Here is a 16,143-nt window from a genome sequence, read left to right as displayed (position 1 = left end):
GTTCCTGAAACAACAGGAGAAAAAAAAAATGGAAAGAACTAAGTGAACTCTAATAAGGAACCAATAAAGCAGGGATGAGCTGTTCACTTAGCAGCTGCCCCCCAAGAGGCTTAGCTTGAGGAAAGGCTGAGAAGAAGGCAAATGTCATTTTTAAAAGACAGAAAGAAGAGTTGTAAATTCAAGGGGGGGAAATAATGCTGAACCATGTAATGTCTCGCTGAATAAATATAATTTGTATTTCTAATCCAAGGACTTGCAATGCTGGCTGGGCATTAGGAAACAACTTTGTCTCTAGGGAGTTAGAATTTCTCTCTTATTTTTGAGAAGGCGCACATTCATCTCCAGCCTCCCTGCCATCCCTCCTTATCCATGTGCTGACTGGACTGGCCACCTTTCAAGAAATTCCAACTTTTTCTTCTCCTTGGAATAAATTTTCTTCTCTTTTTCCACTCTAGAGCTAACACAAGAAAATTCTCCTCACTGTACCTTTCTTGTTACTCCATTTTTTCCTGGTGTCTTTTTCTACTGAAAATCTATGACAGCTCATAAATCACTTATTCATAACTAGTGTTTTCTCAAAGTTTTCTTTTAGTTAGTCTTCATTTATCATTTGGATTGAGACTGTAGCGAAGTCTGAATTACTTTTTTTTTTTTTTTTTTTTTTTGAGACGGAGTCTCGCTCTGTCACCCAGGTTGGAGTGCAATAGCATGATATTGGCTCACTGCAACTCCACCCCCCAGGTTCAAGTGATTCTCCTGCCTCACCTTCCCAATTAGCTGGGATTACAGGCATGCACCACCATGCTCAGCTAATTTTTGTAATTTTAGTAGAGACGGGGTTTCACCATGTTGGCCAGGCTGGTCTCAAACTCATACCCTCATGATCCGCCCACTTCCGCCTCCCAAAGTGTTGGGATTACAGGTGTAAGCCACCATGCCTGGCCTTACTTTTTTTTTTTCTTTTTTTTTTTTTGCTACAATGCTGGGTATCAAGTAGAGATTCAATAACTACTTTTTGTCTGATGTGCTTCAAATACAATCTGTCATTGACCCACTCATTTGTAGAATATTAATTATCAGCAAAACCTAAGATATCAAAAGGATTTGAGAGGGTTTAATCTCTATCATCATCAGGCTGAAATAAAAATTTGGCACAGAAAAAGGACTTGTGCTTTTTATGCTGCATAAAATTATGAAAAATATATTTAATAATAATGTTTCCAGTTAATCAAAATTAAGTTCCCAAATGAAAAAATTACCCACAAGATAAATCCAATGTGACTTCATAAAGACCATAACACTGGTCAACAGCCCCAAGAAGAAAATAATTTCTTGTAGGTTCTGCTATTGCTGTTAGATTTTACTGGTTATTTTGACTATTGCTGTCACTAAGTTATTTGCAAAAACTCAGGTAGGTTTGGTATTGTTCCTAAAAAACTGGAAGGATAAAGTAAAATCCTAATTAATATAGCTGACTGGAGAGAAGGCTAATTTTATTACTCTTAATAAAAGCTGACACTCAACTTTTATTGACTGTTATGCACTAAGCTCTGGTCCAACAGATTTGCATATATTGAGTTACCAAATTCTCATAATAATCCTATGAAGCAGATACTTTTATTATTCCCATTTTCTATGTAGGAAAACTGAGGGCCGGGAAAGTTAGGGAACTTGCCCAAGGTCACACAGCAGTGATAGAGATGGGATTCAAACCCAATCAGTTCAGCTCCAGGGTCCAAGCTCTTAAACACTACCATTCCTATCTACAATAATACACTGATCAGAACCAGACTGAGGAATGCTAGAAAATTTAATATGGAAAAAATTCCCCAATACATTAAATTAGACACATGACTTATTATTATAAAACTGTGACTAAGTTCCCAATCCACCTTATTCTAATTTAGTTGAAACATTTGTACATTTTGAGTTTTCAAAAATATGTACTCAGCTGAAAAGCAGTATCTATTTATGTTTATTTGAATTTGTGCCACTGGATTTTTAAGTTGTTGACAGGAGTGGAAATGCATGGACTAAACTAAAACATCGCTGAATATGGTCTCTTAAGTAATGTAAATATAAATAAAGTATGAAACAGTTGTGCTTATAAAAATAAGCTAATATTTTAAGTTGTTCATCCAAGGCAAAACTTTGGAATTCTTCATATAGGCCCAAATATGATGTTTATAAGCCTTCATTTCAAAAACCTTATGCCTTCATGCTACCCCTCTGGTCTCCACAAGAACATCTGACCTAAGACTTATTACATTCTCCAAAGCCAACCTCTTTCCTCCCTCAGAACCCAAGTACCACGCCCTGAATCTAGAAGGACTCTACTCAGTCTGAAAACTTTTAACATAAAAATGTAAATACCCTTGGCCCTTGAAATTTTCCAAAGGCTTTTGTGATTTAGACAGAGGGTACCTTGATAGTCCCAATGAATCTCTAATTGGCAAAATTATTAGGGTGTAACAAAGGGTATCAACAGAGATTGGCTATAGTAAAAGTGGTATCTCGGAGCAAAGAAGTTATTAAAAAATTGTCCTAACCTAAAAAAAACAAAAATGTCTTCTTTCCACTTCTGATATTTAAGACTAGAGCAAATGCAGGAGTTTGTTCCCACAAATGTTCCTCTGACTACTGAAGTAGGGGAAGAAGCTGTCATTTGCATACATGGGTCATTTGAAAGGAAGTTATTTGCAAGCTGGGATTGAGCTGGATTTTTCTTGCAGAACAGAAGCGCATTCCACATAGGTTAAATGGGGGGAGGGGTGGATCTTATTGTTTTGACAATTTCACAATTCCTTTAACAAAAATTATTCCTGTTAAGCACTGTGCCAGACTAGAGTGTCAAAGGAGAATTTTCTTTTTATTAACCTTTATTGTGAACAAAAGAAGGGCTTGCATATACAAATGATTCCAACGAATTCATTAATCATTCCCTATGTTTGTCATTAGGGATAAAAAATAAGCTATTCTTCCAGGGGCTCACAGTCTAGTGACAGATAATTTTTTGATGCCTGATAAAAAGTCAATGACATGATAAGTCTAAGTGTGGTGTACCTGGTCATTTTGAACTGGTTTTGCCACAGTGTTGTCACATTTTCCAGAAATCTAAAGAACTTTAAAAAAAAAAAAAAAAACTATCTTAGAATCAGCACTTCCCCATTTATCGATAAAAAAATTTCTGCTCTGTTTCAGTCTCGACCCCACACTTATCTCCTAAAAGTCTATTTCTGGCTAACAGAAAAGCTAGATCTGTTCTTTACAGGTCACTCTATTTGATGGACTTCTGCAAAACTTTCCAGAAAGCATATAGCAAAAATGGCCAATAAGCCTCAGTGGAACCTAAAGTAAACTTGTCTCATCTGTTTTAATTCAGGTTCTGTTGAACTAATTAAAACTCTATCAACTTTCAAAGCCAGGAAAGAAGTGCAACCTAAGAGGGTTGCTAGGGATTCTGTTTTTTACATACAGGTCCGTGTTCTGGGTAAGGAACCACTTCCAGAATAAAGAGCCCTAAATGGATGGAAGAGTGTGTGTGTGTTCCTGTCCTCCTGCCAGATTTTCTGAAGAAAATGGAAAGCAGATCAAAAAGGCACGCCAACTTGAAGATTGGTGGAAAACTGCAATTTTACTTAGAGTAGTAGGTGGCAATAGGGCTAGATTATGACTAAGAAACGAAAATGAAAATGAGAAACACATGAAACTTGAAAATATTAAACATTAGAGGCTTCATCAGATAAGACAATGGGTGTGCTAAAAATTTAGTGTAGAAAGTACATGAGTAAAAATAGGTGACACTACAAGACATCTATTGGACCACAAATGACAATCAGAAAACATCAGAGGCTTCAGGTGCCTCCCAAAAGTGAACAGCCTCTTGGAGACCCTGGATATGGTGGAGGTGGCTTGAATCTCACTGAGAGTCAGAAAAGCACTGTAGGCTTTGATAGGTCAGATAGCATGGGTCTCTGATTTCTACATTATATCTAATGCAGGTCAAATTATTTTTATGTATAATATTCCAAGGTGAATAAATTATATGAATATATATTTTTAAAAGAATCTACTGGTAGGACACACCAAGGTGTCTTCCAGGTTATAGTCTCCCAGGAGTATTTTATAGGTATTTCTCCTTTATGTCAAGATATCTTAAATAATAGGTGGTTACTTTAAAGATGATTTGGATTAACTTTTCTAAATGCTATCTAAAAATAATTTACAATAATACATTGATTATCATGTATTGCATTCAAATTTAAAGTCAGACAGAGATTTACTTTGAATGACAGATCAAATGTATACTTCTTAAATTCCATATCTTTCTTTATTTTAATGGTTAGGCCTGAAATGAATAGAGAAATATACATAAAAGAAAGAATTAAATTATCTTGGACCAGCAGTCCAAAAAATAAAACTTTTTCAGTTTTGACGATTGAAACACTAATTACAAACTGACTTTGGCAGCATATATACTAAAATTGAAACACTAATCAGAAAATTCAGTCTAAATGAACATTATAATTCATATTTAACAAAAATGATTATGGTTACTTCAAGCAAGAGGTGATCAATACACGTAAACATTATCTTTTTGCTTAGGGAAACATACCTGCTTTCAAGTTACACATTATTTTATTTAGGTGATATTTTAATATAATGTTAAGTAAACAAGATTTACCTATCATGGACAAACCACTACACTTCTGAGTGTCTTACTTAGGCTGTGTCTAAGTGATGCCACAAGTAACACAACTTACTTAAAAATTTAGCCATTAGGCCGGGCGCAGTGGCTCACACCTGTAATCCTAGAACTTTGGGAGGCAGAGGTGGGCGGATCACAAGGTCAGGAGATCGAGACCATCCTTGCCAACATGGTGAAACCCCATCTCCACTAAAATACAAAAAACTAGCCGGGCGCGGTGGTGCATGCCTGTAATCCCAGCTACTCGGGAGGCCGAGGCAGGGAAATAGCTTGAACCCACGAGGCGGAGCTTGTAGTGAACCAAGATTGTGCCACTGCACTCCAGCCTGGCAACAGAGCAAGATTCCATCTCAAAAAAAAAAAAAAAAAAAAAAAATTAGTCATTAATATTAAATTGCATAGAAAAATATTCAGAACATATTATGTATAAAACAACCAGTTATAAAGTAGTATGCACACAATGGCTCCAATCATATAAAAATGTATATGTACATTTGTAATATGTAAATGTAACTGGAACAAGTGCATATATGGAAATATGGAAATGACTAAAAGAATATAATCCCCAAAAGTACATGATTAAGTGAAATAAATGTACGTGGCTCTAACTTCAAATCAAACTTACAATAATAAAATCAATTTTAAATTTCTTACTTCATTTTTTCCATCCAAAAATTATTTTGACAAATTATGAATTCAGACATTTAAGAATTCAGACCATGTCTTAACAAATGCTCTTTCTTCATTTTTTACCAGATTCTAAGGAAGTATTGTTCTTGGGATCTAGCAGCAGTATTTGGAGAAAGAAAACAACCAAACAAATAATACTGTCTCAGTTTAATGTGGATGACAGATATCAGTTTTAGGTTCAAAAGTCTAATCTAGACTAGATTAGAATATACTTGTTTTTCTAGATTAAAAAAATGACTAAAACTGAGGTTTTAAACTATATAAGACATCAGATAGAAATTTCTCAACAGGATCAATGGTGATTAGGAATTGTATGGTTTACCCAGCTCTTGTTTGTGTGTCTTAACAAAAACAGCAAGTTAGGTGTTACTCACTTTGGGGCCTTGAAGTCCTGGTTTTCCCGGAGGACAAATACAGGGAGCTGGAGTTGAACCTACATCACTGGGACCATTAAGGCACTACAAGGACAAAAATGGAAACAGACAACAAGCATGGAAAGACATATAGGTGCATGCACACATATGTTTATGCATTTCGATATTTGTGTAAAATGGTAAAAATATCCTACATTTACTTTCAAATTTCATTTAGCCCAACCCAATAGGAAATTCCAAATCACAAAATCTATAAATATTAAATACATTGAAGTTACATAAAAATGGGTTCTATTTGTCTAATATTCATACTTACAGTTGTTGAAAAAGAGCTAAACGGTCCCACAATACAAATATTACCTTAAGGGGAACAATAGTATCCAAGCCTACCTCTCCATTCTGAAAGAAAAACAACAAATGTGTATTAAAATGTTTTCAATAAAATTTATAAATTATCAGCCTAATTTACAGATATTTCACCATCCACATTAGAGATATATGAAGTATGAAAACCAACAAGAACCAAAATATTTCCCTGTATTTATCCTAAAAAGTCACTTATCTATACATGCTACTACTCCATTCATATAGGAGAATACAGAAAGGATATATTTTTTTAAGGTGAGTAGAAGAAGAAAATTAAAACACCAGAGCTGCTTGATATAATAGCCGTGCAAGATAAAAAATATTTCCAGATGAGATTTATATGTTGTCTTGAAATTTCAGGAAATCATTTAAGAACCAGAAAAAAAAAATGTCAAAACACATCTTACCAAGTCACAAACTGCATGCATTAAAATCTTGCACTTTAGGAGAGCTTCTCCTAAAATAGTCTGTGTTTTATTAAATAACACACAATTTTAAAAGGACAATCATCTTTCCAAACAATAAAAATTAGTTCAAAAATGAGAAGGTTGGATTGAAGGTACAAAAGGCAAACAGGCCACAGAAAGTCACACCTGAGAGTAGGGAAGGAGACATTAAAACATAAAGTGGAAGTGAGCATTCAAAATCAGCTATCTAAAGCTGTGCTTCATCATATGGGAGGATAATGGTAATTATCATATGTCAATGCAGAGACATCAATAAATGAACTATGCACAGTGAATTCTCAAATGCCATGACTTATTAACACTTTTAAAAGAGGTTTATATTTCAAGTTATAAATATCTAAAACTATAGTGCTTAAACAGTTATTTATCTAGAAAACCCAGAATAAATCCTTTCTAGAAAATTCTGTTTGATTACAGAATTTTTCAATGTGCTGTTCTGTGCTTCAAGGTTTTAGAATATGTGGATCCATACATTATTCCATTTGATAGGAAAAAAGAAGATGATGACAACATAACTACACACATTTTAAAAACTATGGTTGACCCAAATATCCCTGGGAATTCACATTGTCAAAAAGTTGTACAACATTCTACCATATTTCCACTAGCAGTAATACACCAATTTTTGCCCAGGGGAAAGGGGATTGATTACACACACATGCACACACACACACACGCGCGCGCGCACACACACACACACACCATGAGATGCTATAACATTGTAGCTTATAATCTTTTTCCTCCTAACACATTAATGAAAATAGCTAAATAACTAGAAACACTGCTTATATTCTAGAACTATAATAAATTTTTACTTAGGTATCAACAAGAAAAGTATCTATTCATTATTTCACTAAGGAAAAATAATTATTTCTTGCTCTTCAGAACTGTGCTGTTTGGGGTGTTCTGTCCACATGTTTAATATACATTATTATATTGTCATATTATATTATACATGATTACATTAAGTATAATAATGCATTTCACACACTGGCATTCAGACAAAGAATCTTACATTTTTCTGGAGCAGGTCTCATCTTGCTTTACCTGAGCACTGGAATAGTCATAGTCATAGATGATGGGAAAAACATTACTGGCTGGGCACGGTGGCTCATGCTTGTAATCCCAGTACTTTAGAGGGCTGAGGCCAGCGAATCACCCGCGGTCAGGAGTTCGAGACCAGCCTGAACAACATGGTGAAACCCCGTCTCTACTAAAAATACAAAACTTAGCTGAGTGTGGTGGTGGGCATCTGTAATCCCAGCTACTCGGGAGGCTGAGGCAGGAGAATTGCTTGAACCCAGGAGGCGGAGGTTGCAGTGAGCCAAAATCGCGCCACTGCACTCCAGCCTGGGTGACAAGAGTGAGACTCCAACTCAAAACAAAACAAAACAAAACAAGAAAACATTTTCTTGTGGTCTTTCATTCACACTTGCACAATGACATATAACAACTTCATTTCAACTATAACCTCAAAATACGTTTTCTTCATGCAACTTCACTTCCACTAGCATTAAAAAATAAAATTAATTCTACATATTAAATTAATACTCAGATATTATCTGTTTTTTATTTATTGCTTTGAAAGTACTAAAGCAACATCTGGGAAAAAAACAATCCCTCCTACTTACAAATCCAGGAATCTCACATGCTGTCTCCCGGTTGTTCTGTTCTGGATCACAGTAGATTCGCAACTTTTGGACATCAAACTAAAAACATAAACCCAGTAGAATTAAAGTTGAGGCACAAGCAACTTGTTTTATAAGAGCAACTCAGATACATAGAAACATCCACTATGGTTAGTAATTGTGTAAGGTTTGCATCACAGCATTTAACTAAAACAATAAAAATACAAAATTTTAATACTTAACATACACTATGAAGATGTGTGATGCGACATAACCACTGAAGAAAAATTCCCTAGCACCGAGAGCAAATCTCCAATTTTCTCCCGGAATTCAGTGAGGCTCTTTTAGTACTCCTGTATTAAAAGCTAATCTAAAGAGCATTTTGTAGGACACTTAAAAGTTTTCCCAGTTTTCTGTGTTTATCCTAATCTCTACAACATTCCTGATGGTATAGGGTGGACTCAAGAAACCATCTTTGGTCTTCGCTATTTAGTTGCCGGCATGGAGTGTAGCGTTGTGTGATTAGTAGGCCCAGCACCTGTTAATGTTTAACTATTTACTACAATTTGACATGTAGGATTAATTCATAGAGACCACATGTGTAAACACACGTATGAAAATGACAGAGTCTTCCTTTAATAGAAACAGTGCAGGAGGGACATACCTTTTCAAATAAAGGATTTTTCTAGAAATGGCGTTTACAGACACATTTCTCCATCCAAAAACAGATACTCCAGTTTAAGAAGGTATCAAAAAGTCAAAACAAAACTTGTACGTATAATTTGAACATACCACAATTGCTTTATTTTTAAGGAACAGTTTTGTTTGTGAAGAACCCTGACATGAATTAATCTAATTTTATCCTTGCAGCTACAAAGACATTTTTACAGCCCCACTTACAGATGAAACTATATTCTCTTTTCCAAATTCATTACTTAAACTATGTTTCTCTTGGGAAACATGAAATTAATGTTTCCTAGAAATGTAGAATTCTATCCTGAACCCAGGGGAACATTTTTCTAAATATTCTTATAAAATAGATTAAGTCCAATTCTGCATTTTAATACATATACATACACAAAATTTCACTAACGAACTGACCACATTTTGGTGAACAACTTAAGGGAATTCATAATTAAGTTAAATATGATTAAATGTGGTGAAAACTATTACAAAAGAGAACAAAAGTTTCATTCTATATAATTCAAAGAGTGAATCATTATTTATCTACCTGAACAGTTTCTTCTTTTCCAGAATATTTTCCAATTTGAGTTTGCCCATTGATCAGGATCCCTAAAGCTGGATGTAAGGGCTTGTTTTCAATTTGCTGGTCATCAATATACAGAGTTACATCTTGCTCTGTTACTAAGAGACGAATTTGGTGCCAGCCTTCATCAAACAACGTCTACAAAAAGAAAGTGTGGAAGATTCATCAATAAAGCCCCTAACAATATTTTACTTTCTTTGTTCTTACTGCCTTGCTCCTAACCATTGCTGAGAAACTTCATCCCACAAAGACTGACTGTATTATACATTAATTCATCCTAACCCAAGCTGGACCTCATATGCTATCCACCAATTCTTTCATTAATCCTTATCTGAGTTCCTATTACATATTTCAAAGAAACTGTGTCAAATAACTTACTAAAGCAACTTCCTCAAAATCATAAATAGTTTAATAATCTCTGAATCCAAATGGCTTCTCTCCTGCCTCATCTTGTTTATTTCATTGCAACTTTGGGCCCCATAACTAATCAATCTTCTTTGATATTCTCACTCAACTTCTGGGATTCAAACCATCTTGATCATTTTCATTTCTTCCTCTCTAGTTGCTGATTCTCTCTCTCTGTCTCTAAGTGTTCTTCTCCCTCAACCTACCCTTTAATGAGGGCATTCCTCATAGGTCTGTTCTGGACATTTTTCACTCTCTCTTTTTGACTCAGTCATTCCTCCAGGCCAATTATCACTGCTATGTAATAACTCCCATGTCTACACTAACAGCCTGTACCTCTCCTACGCATGGGTCCTGTAATTCTAATACTAGGTGGAATAATTTTTCAGGATGTTTCACAATTAGCCCAACAAGGTATGTAACAAAATAAACTTGAACTACTCCCCAGAAATTTTATTCCTGACCCTATTTCCCTACATAATAGCATCCTCTAAACATAAGTTTCTTTCTTTGAGTTGCAGTAACTAACCAGATGCAGAGTTCTACCCAATATATTTCTTCAACATGACTCAAATTCATTTCTTCATTTTCATTGTCACCACCATAATTTAGGCTCATGGAACTCTTGTTTTACTTCAATAACTTTCAAATCTATCTCAATCTCTGACCCTTTCATTTCCAAGCCATCCTTCAGATCACCACTAGAATTAATCTCTCTCCCTACAGTTCTGTTAGGGGAGATGTTCCATCTTATTAATTTCTGTATCCCAAGGATCTGGCCTAATTTTAGGATAAAGTTGAAAGTATTATTTATGGACAAATGAAGAAAAATAAGTAGAGAAGATTGCCTTGACCCTGACACATTTATGGTCAAGACCTTTTGATGAAACATTCACTGAATAAAGTCCAAACCACATTATATGGCTTTCCAGGCCCCTCATAAATTGGGCTTGCATCTAGATAGCCTTTTCTTCCATGCATCTTATACTCTAAACACCAGAGAGTCACTTTGCATTCTCTAAATAAAAACCCTGCATTTTATTAGACACATGATGACTCAATACTGAATCATTTATTTAATGTGCTCTTATATCCATCTCCATCAAAATGCTATACATCCTGAATGGTCCAGTTCAAAAATTATTTCATTTGTGCAGATTTCCTCTTACTTTATGTTAGAACACATTTTCTCATCCACACTCCACTAACATTTTGTACTTCTATTTGATACCAGTTGCCTTGAATATCCTATTATAAATAAGCTCCTTGAAGGTAAAAAACATGCCTTATTTATTTGTCATTTCTTACAGAATCTGGCACATTGGCTTTAATGAAGATAGCAGACAACAAATATTTTTAATGTAATATACTTACTAAATGAAGAAATTGCATACTTTATGTTACCATATATATTTCCTAAACTGTGTAATATGCCTTTAGACTATCATAATTATAATAATGAGCAAAACTTAATTACTTTTATTATTGCATATGGATTCTGAAAACATGATTTTGAAAATAAACTTTTTAAAGTTTATATATTCTATTAAATATGTATTCCATTTGGGGAAATAAAATGTCCTCCTAAATTAAGGTAAATTTCATGTCTATTATCTACCCAGTATTTAATATCCTAATAGATATATCTTTATGTAAATATCCTGTAGAACATGGCAGTGTAAAACAGACCAATATGGACTTTGAAGTCATCTAGACCCAAAATTTAATTCCTGATGTCATCACTTATTAGCTGTTCTACTTTGAGGGAGAACTTAACATACTTGAATATTAGTTCGTCTGCAAAATGGGAGCAATGGTTTCTTTATTGGATGGCTATAATTAAATGTGCCTGGTACCTAGTAGCAGGCACTCAGAATATGTCAGTTCCCCTCAGCATTTGTCCCCATATTGATCAAGAAACAATTTTCCTTTGTTTGTTAGTTTTCCTCAATACAGAAACATTAAAATTTAAGGTAAAAATATTTCCAGTCATGTTAAAATTACAGCCCTCTTTTTCCCAACACACATAAACCCAATGGTGCTTCCCCATTAATATCATAATCATGGTATTATCCCAGGCATCTTTACCTTAACTTGAGGGCTAGCAAAGGTAACCACTTGTGAGCCATTAATTATGCTGGTTGTTGTAAATAGTAAGATTTTGTCCACACCATTTAAGGTAACTGCTATTTGCGGCCTTCCATCAATAGTTAATATTCTCCATAAATCCCATATTTTCTTGACCTTAAATCTTTGGGTAGACACAAATACATATGATGGAGGAAGACCTTCTGGGAAAACATTGCTACAAAAAGAAGAGCAAGTGTAAGCTTAAAGAATTCTTGACATGTCCATAGACATATGCCCCCCAAAAAGTTGTGTCAACATACAATATATACCTTGTGAGTTCTGATAAATCAACTTTTGATGTTACTTCATATCCTTTTATCTTTTTTGGTGAAAGCTGTATTCTTTTCTTAACCTTTTTATTTACATCTAAACCTAAAAGAATATCAAATCCCCTTTCATCACGAGCTGCCACTGGAATTCGTGTTGGACAGACAGATTCTATAAAGCAAAAGCAATAAAAGTTGATTAATCATGGACAACTCAAACAAGAAAAGAAAAATCAAGGGAGAAATACTAAACAATATAGTATTCTATAATTGGAATTATAAAATCTACATACGTATACAAATGTATAGTATATAAATGTACATGAATACATTTTCTGAGAAAATGTAGAAGTATTTTACACATTTAAGAGTGAGATCTTAATATGCTTTTTTTCTCTAAAAATGGGGAATCAATGTAAAACAAAAATATAAGATAAATATTTGTTAATGTATTGTCTTTAGCAAAAATTTGAGACAATAGCAATATGAGACAATCTAACACCTATGGAAAAGAAAAACAATGGAACGGGATTTGTGATTCTCATCCAGGATTTCCTATCAACTAGTCATACAACTTTGGATAATGCTCTTAATTTATTGAATTCAAAAATGAACACTGAAATTCTTTTCTTGCATTCTTAGCATTTCAGGGGTAAAAATTATTTTCTGTTCTTGATTTTCTTTCCAGTTCAAGCAGTTTATATTTCTACAGTTCAAATATCATTAGTCTATCTCTCTGGAAAAACTTAACCTGGGTCCCATCTAGTCATGAAAGTTCTTCAATTGGACATATTATCTCTTCTATAATTAATTATATATTAATCATACTTATAAAGAGTATTTTCTGAAGAACAATCGTTAGCATTACATAGTCAGCTATATAAGTAATAAGTATGATATATTTTAGCTGAAGAATACCATAACTGAAAAAATTTACTAAAGATGATTAATAGCAGACTTTAACAAGCAGAGGGAAAAGAATCAGCAAACTCAATAATTAGGCATTTGAAATTATCCAGTTAGAGAAACAAAAAGAAACAAAAAGAAAAAGGAATGAGAAAGAGTGAAGAAAGCCTAAGAGATTTATGCAACACCATCAAGCACACCAATATATGCATTTTGGGAGTTCCAGGGAAAAAAAAAAAAAGAAGAGGGTGAAAGGGGGACAAAAAGCTTATTTAAAGAAATGAGGCCGGCCGGGCGCGATGGCTCACGCCTGTAATCCCAGCACTTTGGGAGGCCGAGGCGGGCGGATCACAAGGTCAGGAGATCGAGACCATGGTGAAACCCCATCTCCACTAAAATTACAAAAAATTAGCCAGGCGCGGTGGCAGGCAACTGTAGTCCCAGCTACTCAGGAGGCTGAGGCAGGAGAATGGTGTGAACCTGGGAGGTGGAGCTTGCAGTGAGCCGAGATGGCACCACTGCACTCCAGCCTGGGCAACAGAGCGAGACTCTGTCTCAAAAAAAAAAAAAAAGAAGAAAGAAATGAGGCCAACAACTTCCCAAATCTGGAAAAGGATATGGACACTCGAATTCAAGAAGCCTAATATATGCTAAGTTAAACCCAAAGAAATCCACATTGAGACATATTATAATCCAACTGTCAAAAGTTAAAGGCGAAGATCACATTTTGAAAGCAGCAAGAAAAAAAAAGAGACTTTTTATGTACAAGGGAACCTTGATAAGACTATCAGCAGATTTCTCAATAGCACCATTGCAGGCCAGGAGTGGGATGACATATTCAAAGTGCTGAAAGGAAAAAAAGAAAAAAAAACCTGCCAACCAAGAATGCTATGATTGGCAAAACTGTTCTTCAAAAATGAAGGAGAAATAAAGACTTTTCTAGATAAATATAAGCTGAGGAAGTTCATCACCATCAGACCTGCCTTATAAGAAATTCTCAAGGAGTCCTTCAAGATCAAACAAAAGTATACTAAACAGCAACATAAAAGCATAAGATAGTATAAATTTTTCTGATAAAAGTAAATATATAGACAGAATACTGTAATACTGTAATAGTGGTACATAAATGACTTTTAATTCTGTTGTAAAAGTTAAAAGACAAAAGCATTTTTAAAAACTGTAACTTAAAAATATGTTAACAGATATAAAATATAAAAAGATGCAATTTGTGGCATCAGTAACAAAGGAGAGGTAGTAAAAATATAGAATATTTATATGTAATTTAATTTCACACCAACTTAAAATATAGTTGTTATAATTACATGTTTCATATAACCCCTATGATAACCTCAAAGAAAATATTTGTGGAAGATAAATAAAATGATAAAGGACATCACCATAAAAAAAGCAATAAAACACAAAGGAAGACAGTAAACAAAAAAAAAAAGGGACAAAAAGCTACAGGAAAGATAGAAAATAATTACCAAAATGACAATAATAATTTTTCCTATCAGTAATTACCTTAAATGTAAGTGATTATATTCCTTAATCAAAGTACATAGAGAGGCTGAATGGTTTAGAGCTATAAATCCAACTATGTACTATCTATAAAAGATTCTAGCCTGGGCAACATGGCAAAACTCCATCTCTACAAAAACAAAAACAAAAGTAAACAAACAAAAACAACAAAGTTAGCCAGGCATGTTGGCATGTGCCTGTAGTCCCAGCTACTCAGGAGGCTGAGGTGGGAGGATTGACTGAGTCTGGGAGGTTGAAGCTGCAGTGAGCTATCATCATGCCACTGCACTCCAGCCTGGGCAACAGAATGAGACAAAGGAAAGGAAAAGGAAAAGGGAAAGGGAAAGGGAAAGGGAAAGGGAAAGGGAAAGGGGAAGCAGAAGGGGAGGGAAGGGAAAGGAAGGGAAGGGAAGGGGGGAAGGGGAAAAGGGAAAGGAAAAGAAAAGAGAAAGAAAGAAAGGAGAAAAGAAATGAAAAGGAATCACTTTAAATTTAAGGACACACATAGGCTGTAAGTGAAAAAATGAAAAAAGATATTCCATGCAAATGGTAGCCAAAAGACATCAGAGATGTCTATACTTATATCACACAGTACAAAACAATAACAAGAGACAAAGAAAGATATCCTATTATGATAAAAGGGTCAATTCACCAGGAAGATATAATAATTATGATTGTATATGCAGCCAACACCATGGTAACAAAAATATAAGGCAGACATTTACAGAACTAAAGGGAGAAATAGACAGAAACACAATAATACTAAAGGATTTTGATAATGATTAGAACGTTCAAACAGAAGATCAATAAAGAAATAGAAGACTTGAACATAGACCAAATGAACCTAGCAGACACACACACAGAATATTTCACCAAACAGCAGCAGAATACATATTCCCTTCAACTGCACATGAAACATTCTCCAGGACAGACCATATGTTAAATCACAAAACATGTCTTATTTAAGAAGACTGAAATCAACACCAGTGTATTTTTCAACCACAGTGGAATAAAACTAAAAATTAACAACAGGAGGAAAATTGAAAAATTCACAAATATGTAAAAATTAAATAGCACACTTTTGAACAACCATTAGGTCAAAGAAGAAATCAGAGACAAAGTTAGAAAATATCTGATGAAAACAAAAACACAACATCCAAAATTTATGAGATGCAGGAAAACAGTACTAAGAGAGAAGTTTATAGCAATAAATGCCTACATTAAACAGAAAAAGGATATCAAATAAACAACTTTACACCTCAAGGACCTATTAAAAAAAAAAAAAAGACAAACTAAGCCCGAAGTTAGCAGAAAGAAAAAAATAATTTTGATTTAAGCAGAAATAAATAAAATAGAAAATAGAAAGAAATCAACAAAGCCAAGAGTTGCTTTTTTGGAAAAAAATCAACAAAATAACA

At 34.3% G+C, this 16,143-nt stretch overlaps 1 protein-coding gene across 2 annotated transcripts in view; it reads right to left on the bottom strand.

Annotated features, from left to right (window-relative positions):
- The window catches only part of COL21A1 (collagen type XXI alpha 1 chain), a 202,163-nt gene that overhangs the window by 101,813 nt on the left and 84,207 nt on the right, over positions 1–16,143 (bottom strand). Inside the window, exons 4-9 of one of the 2 annotated variants that reach the window (XM_078001279.1) lie at positions 12,305–12,473; positions 11,994–12,210; positions 9,465–9,638; positions 8,237–8,314; positions 6,163–6,171; positions 5,773–5,856 (exon numbers count right to left, since the gene is read on the bottom strand). In XM_078001279.1, coding sequence (XP_077857405.1) covers positions 5,773–5,856; positions 6,163–6,171; positions 8,237–8,314; positions 9,465–9,638; positions 11,994–12,210; positions 12,305–12,473 — 731 coding nt within the window. Of the gene's footprint in view, positions 1–5,772; positions 5,909–6,162; positions 6,172–8,236; positions 8,315–9,464; positions 9,639–11,993; positions 12,211–12,304; positions 12,474–16,143 lie in introns of those variants that run through there. The other variant, XM_078001276.1, reaches the window with a different exon arrangement.

This window comes from Macaca mulatta, chromosome 4 (assembly GCF_049350105.2).
Source record: "Macaca mulatta isolate MMU2019108-1 chromosome 4, T2T-MMU8v2.0, whole genome shotgun sequence".
NCBI lineage: Eukaryota > Metazoa > Chordata > Mammalia > Primates > Cercopithecidae > Macaca > Macaca mulatta.
This window is presented reverse-complemented; position numbering and strand designations above follow the sequence as displayed.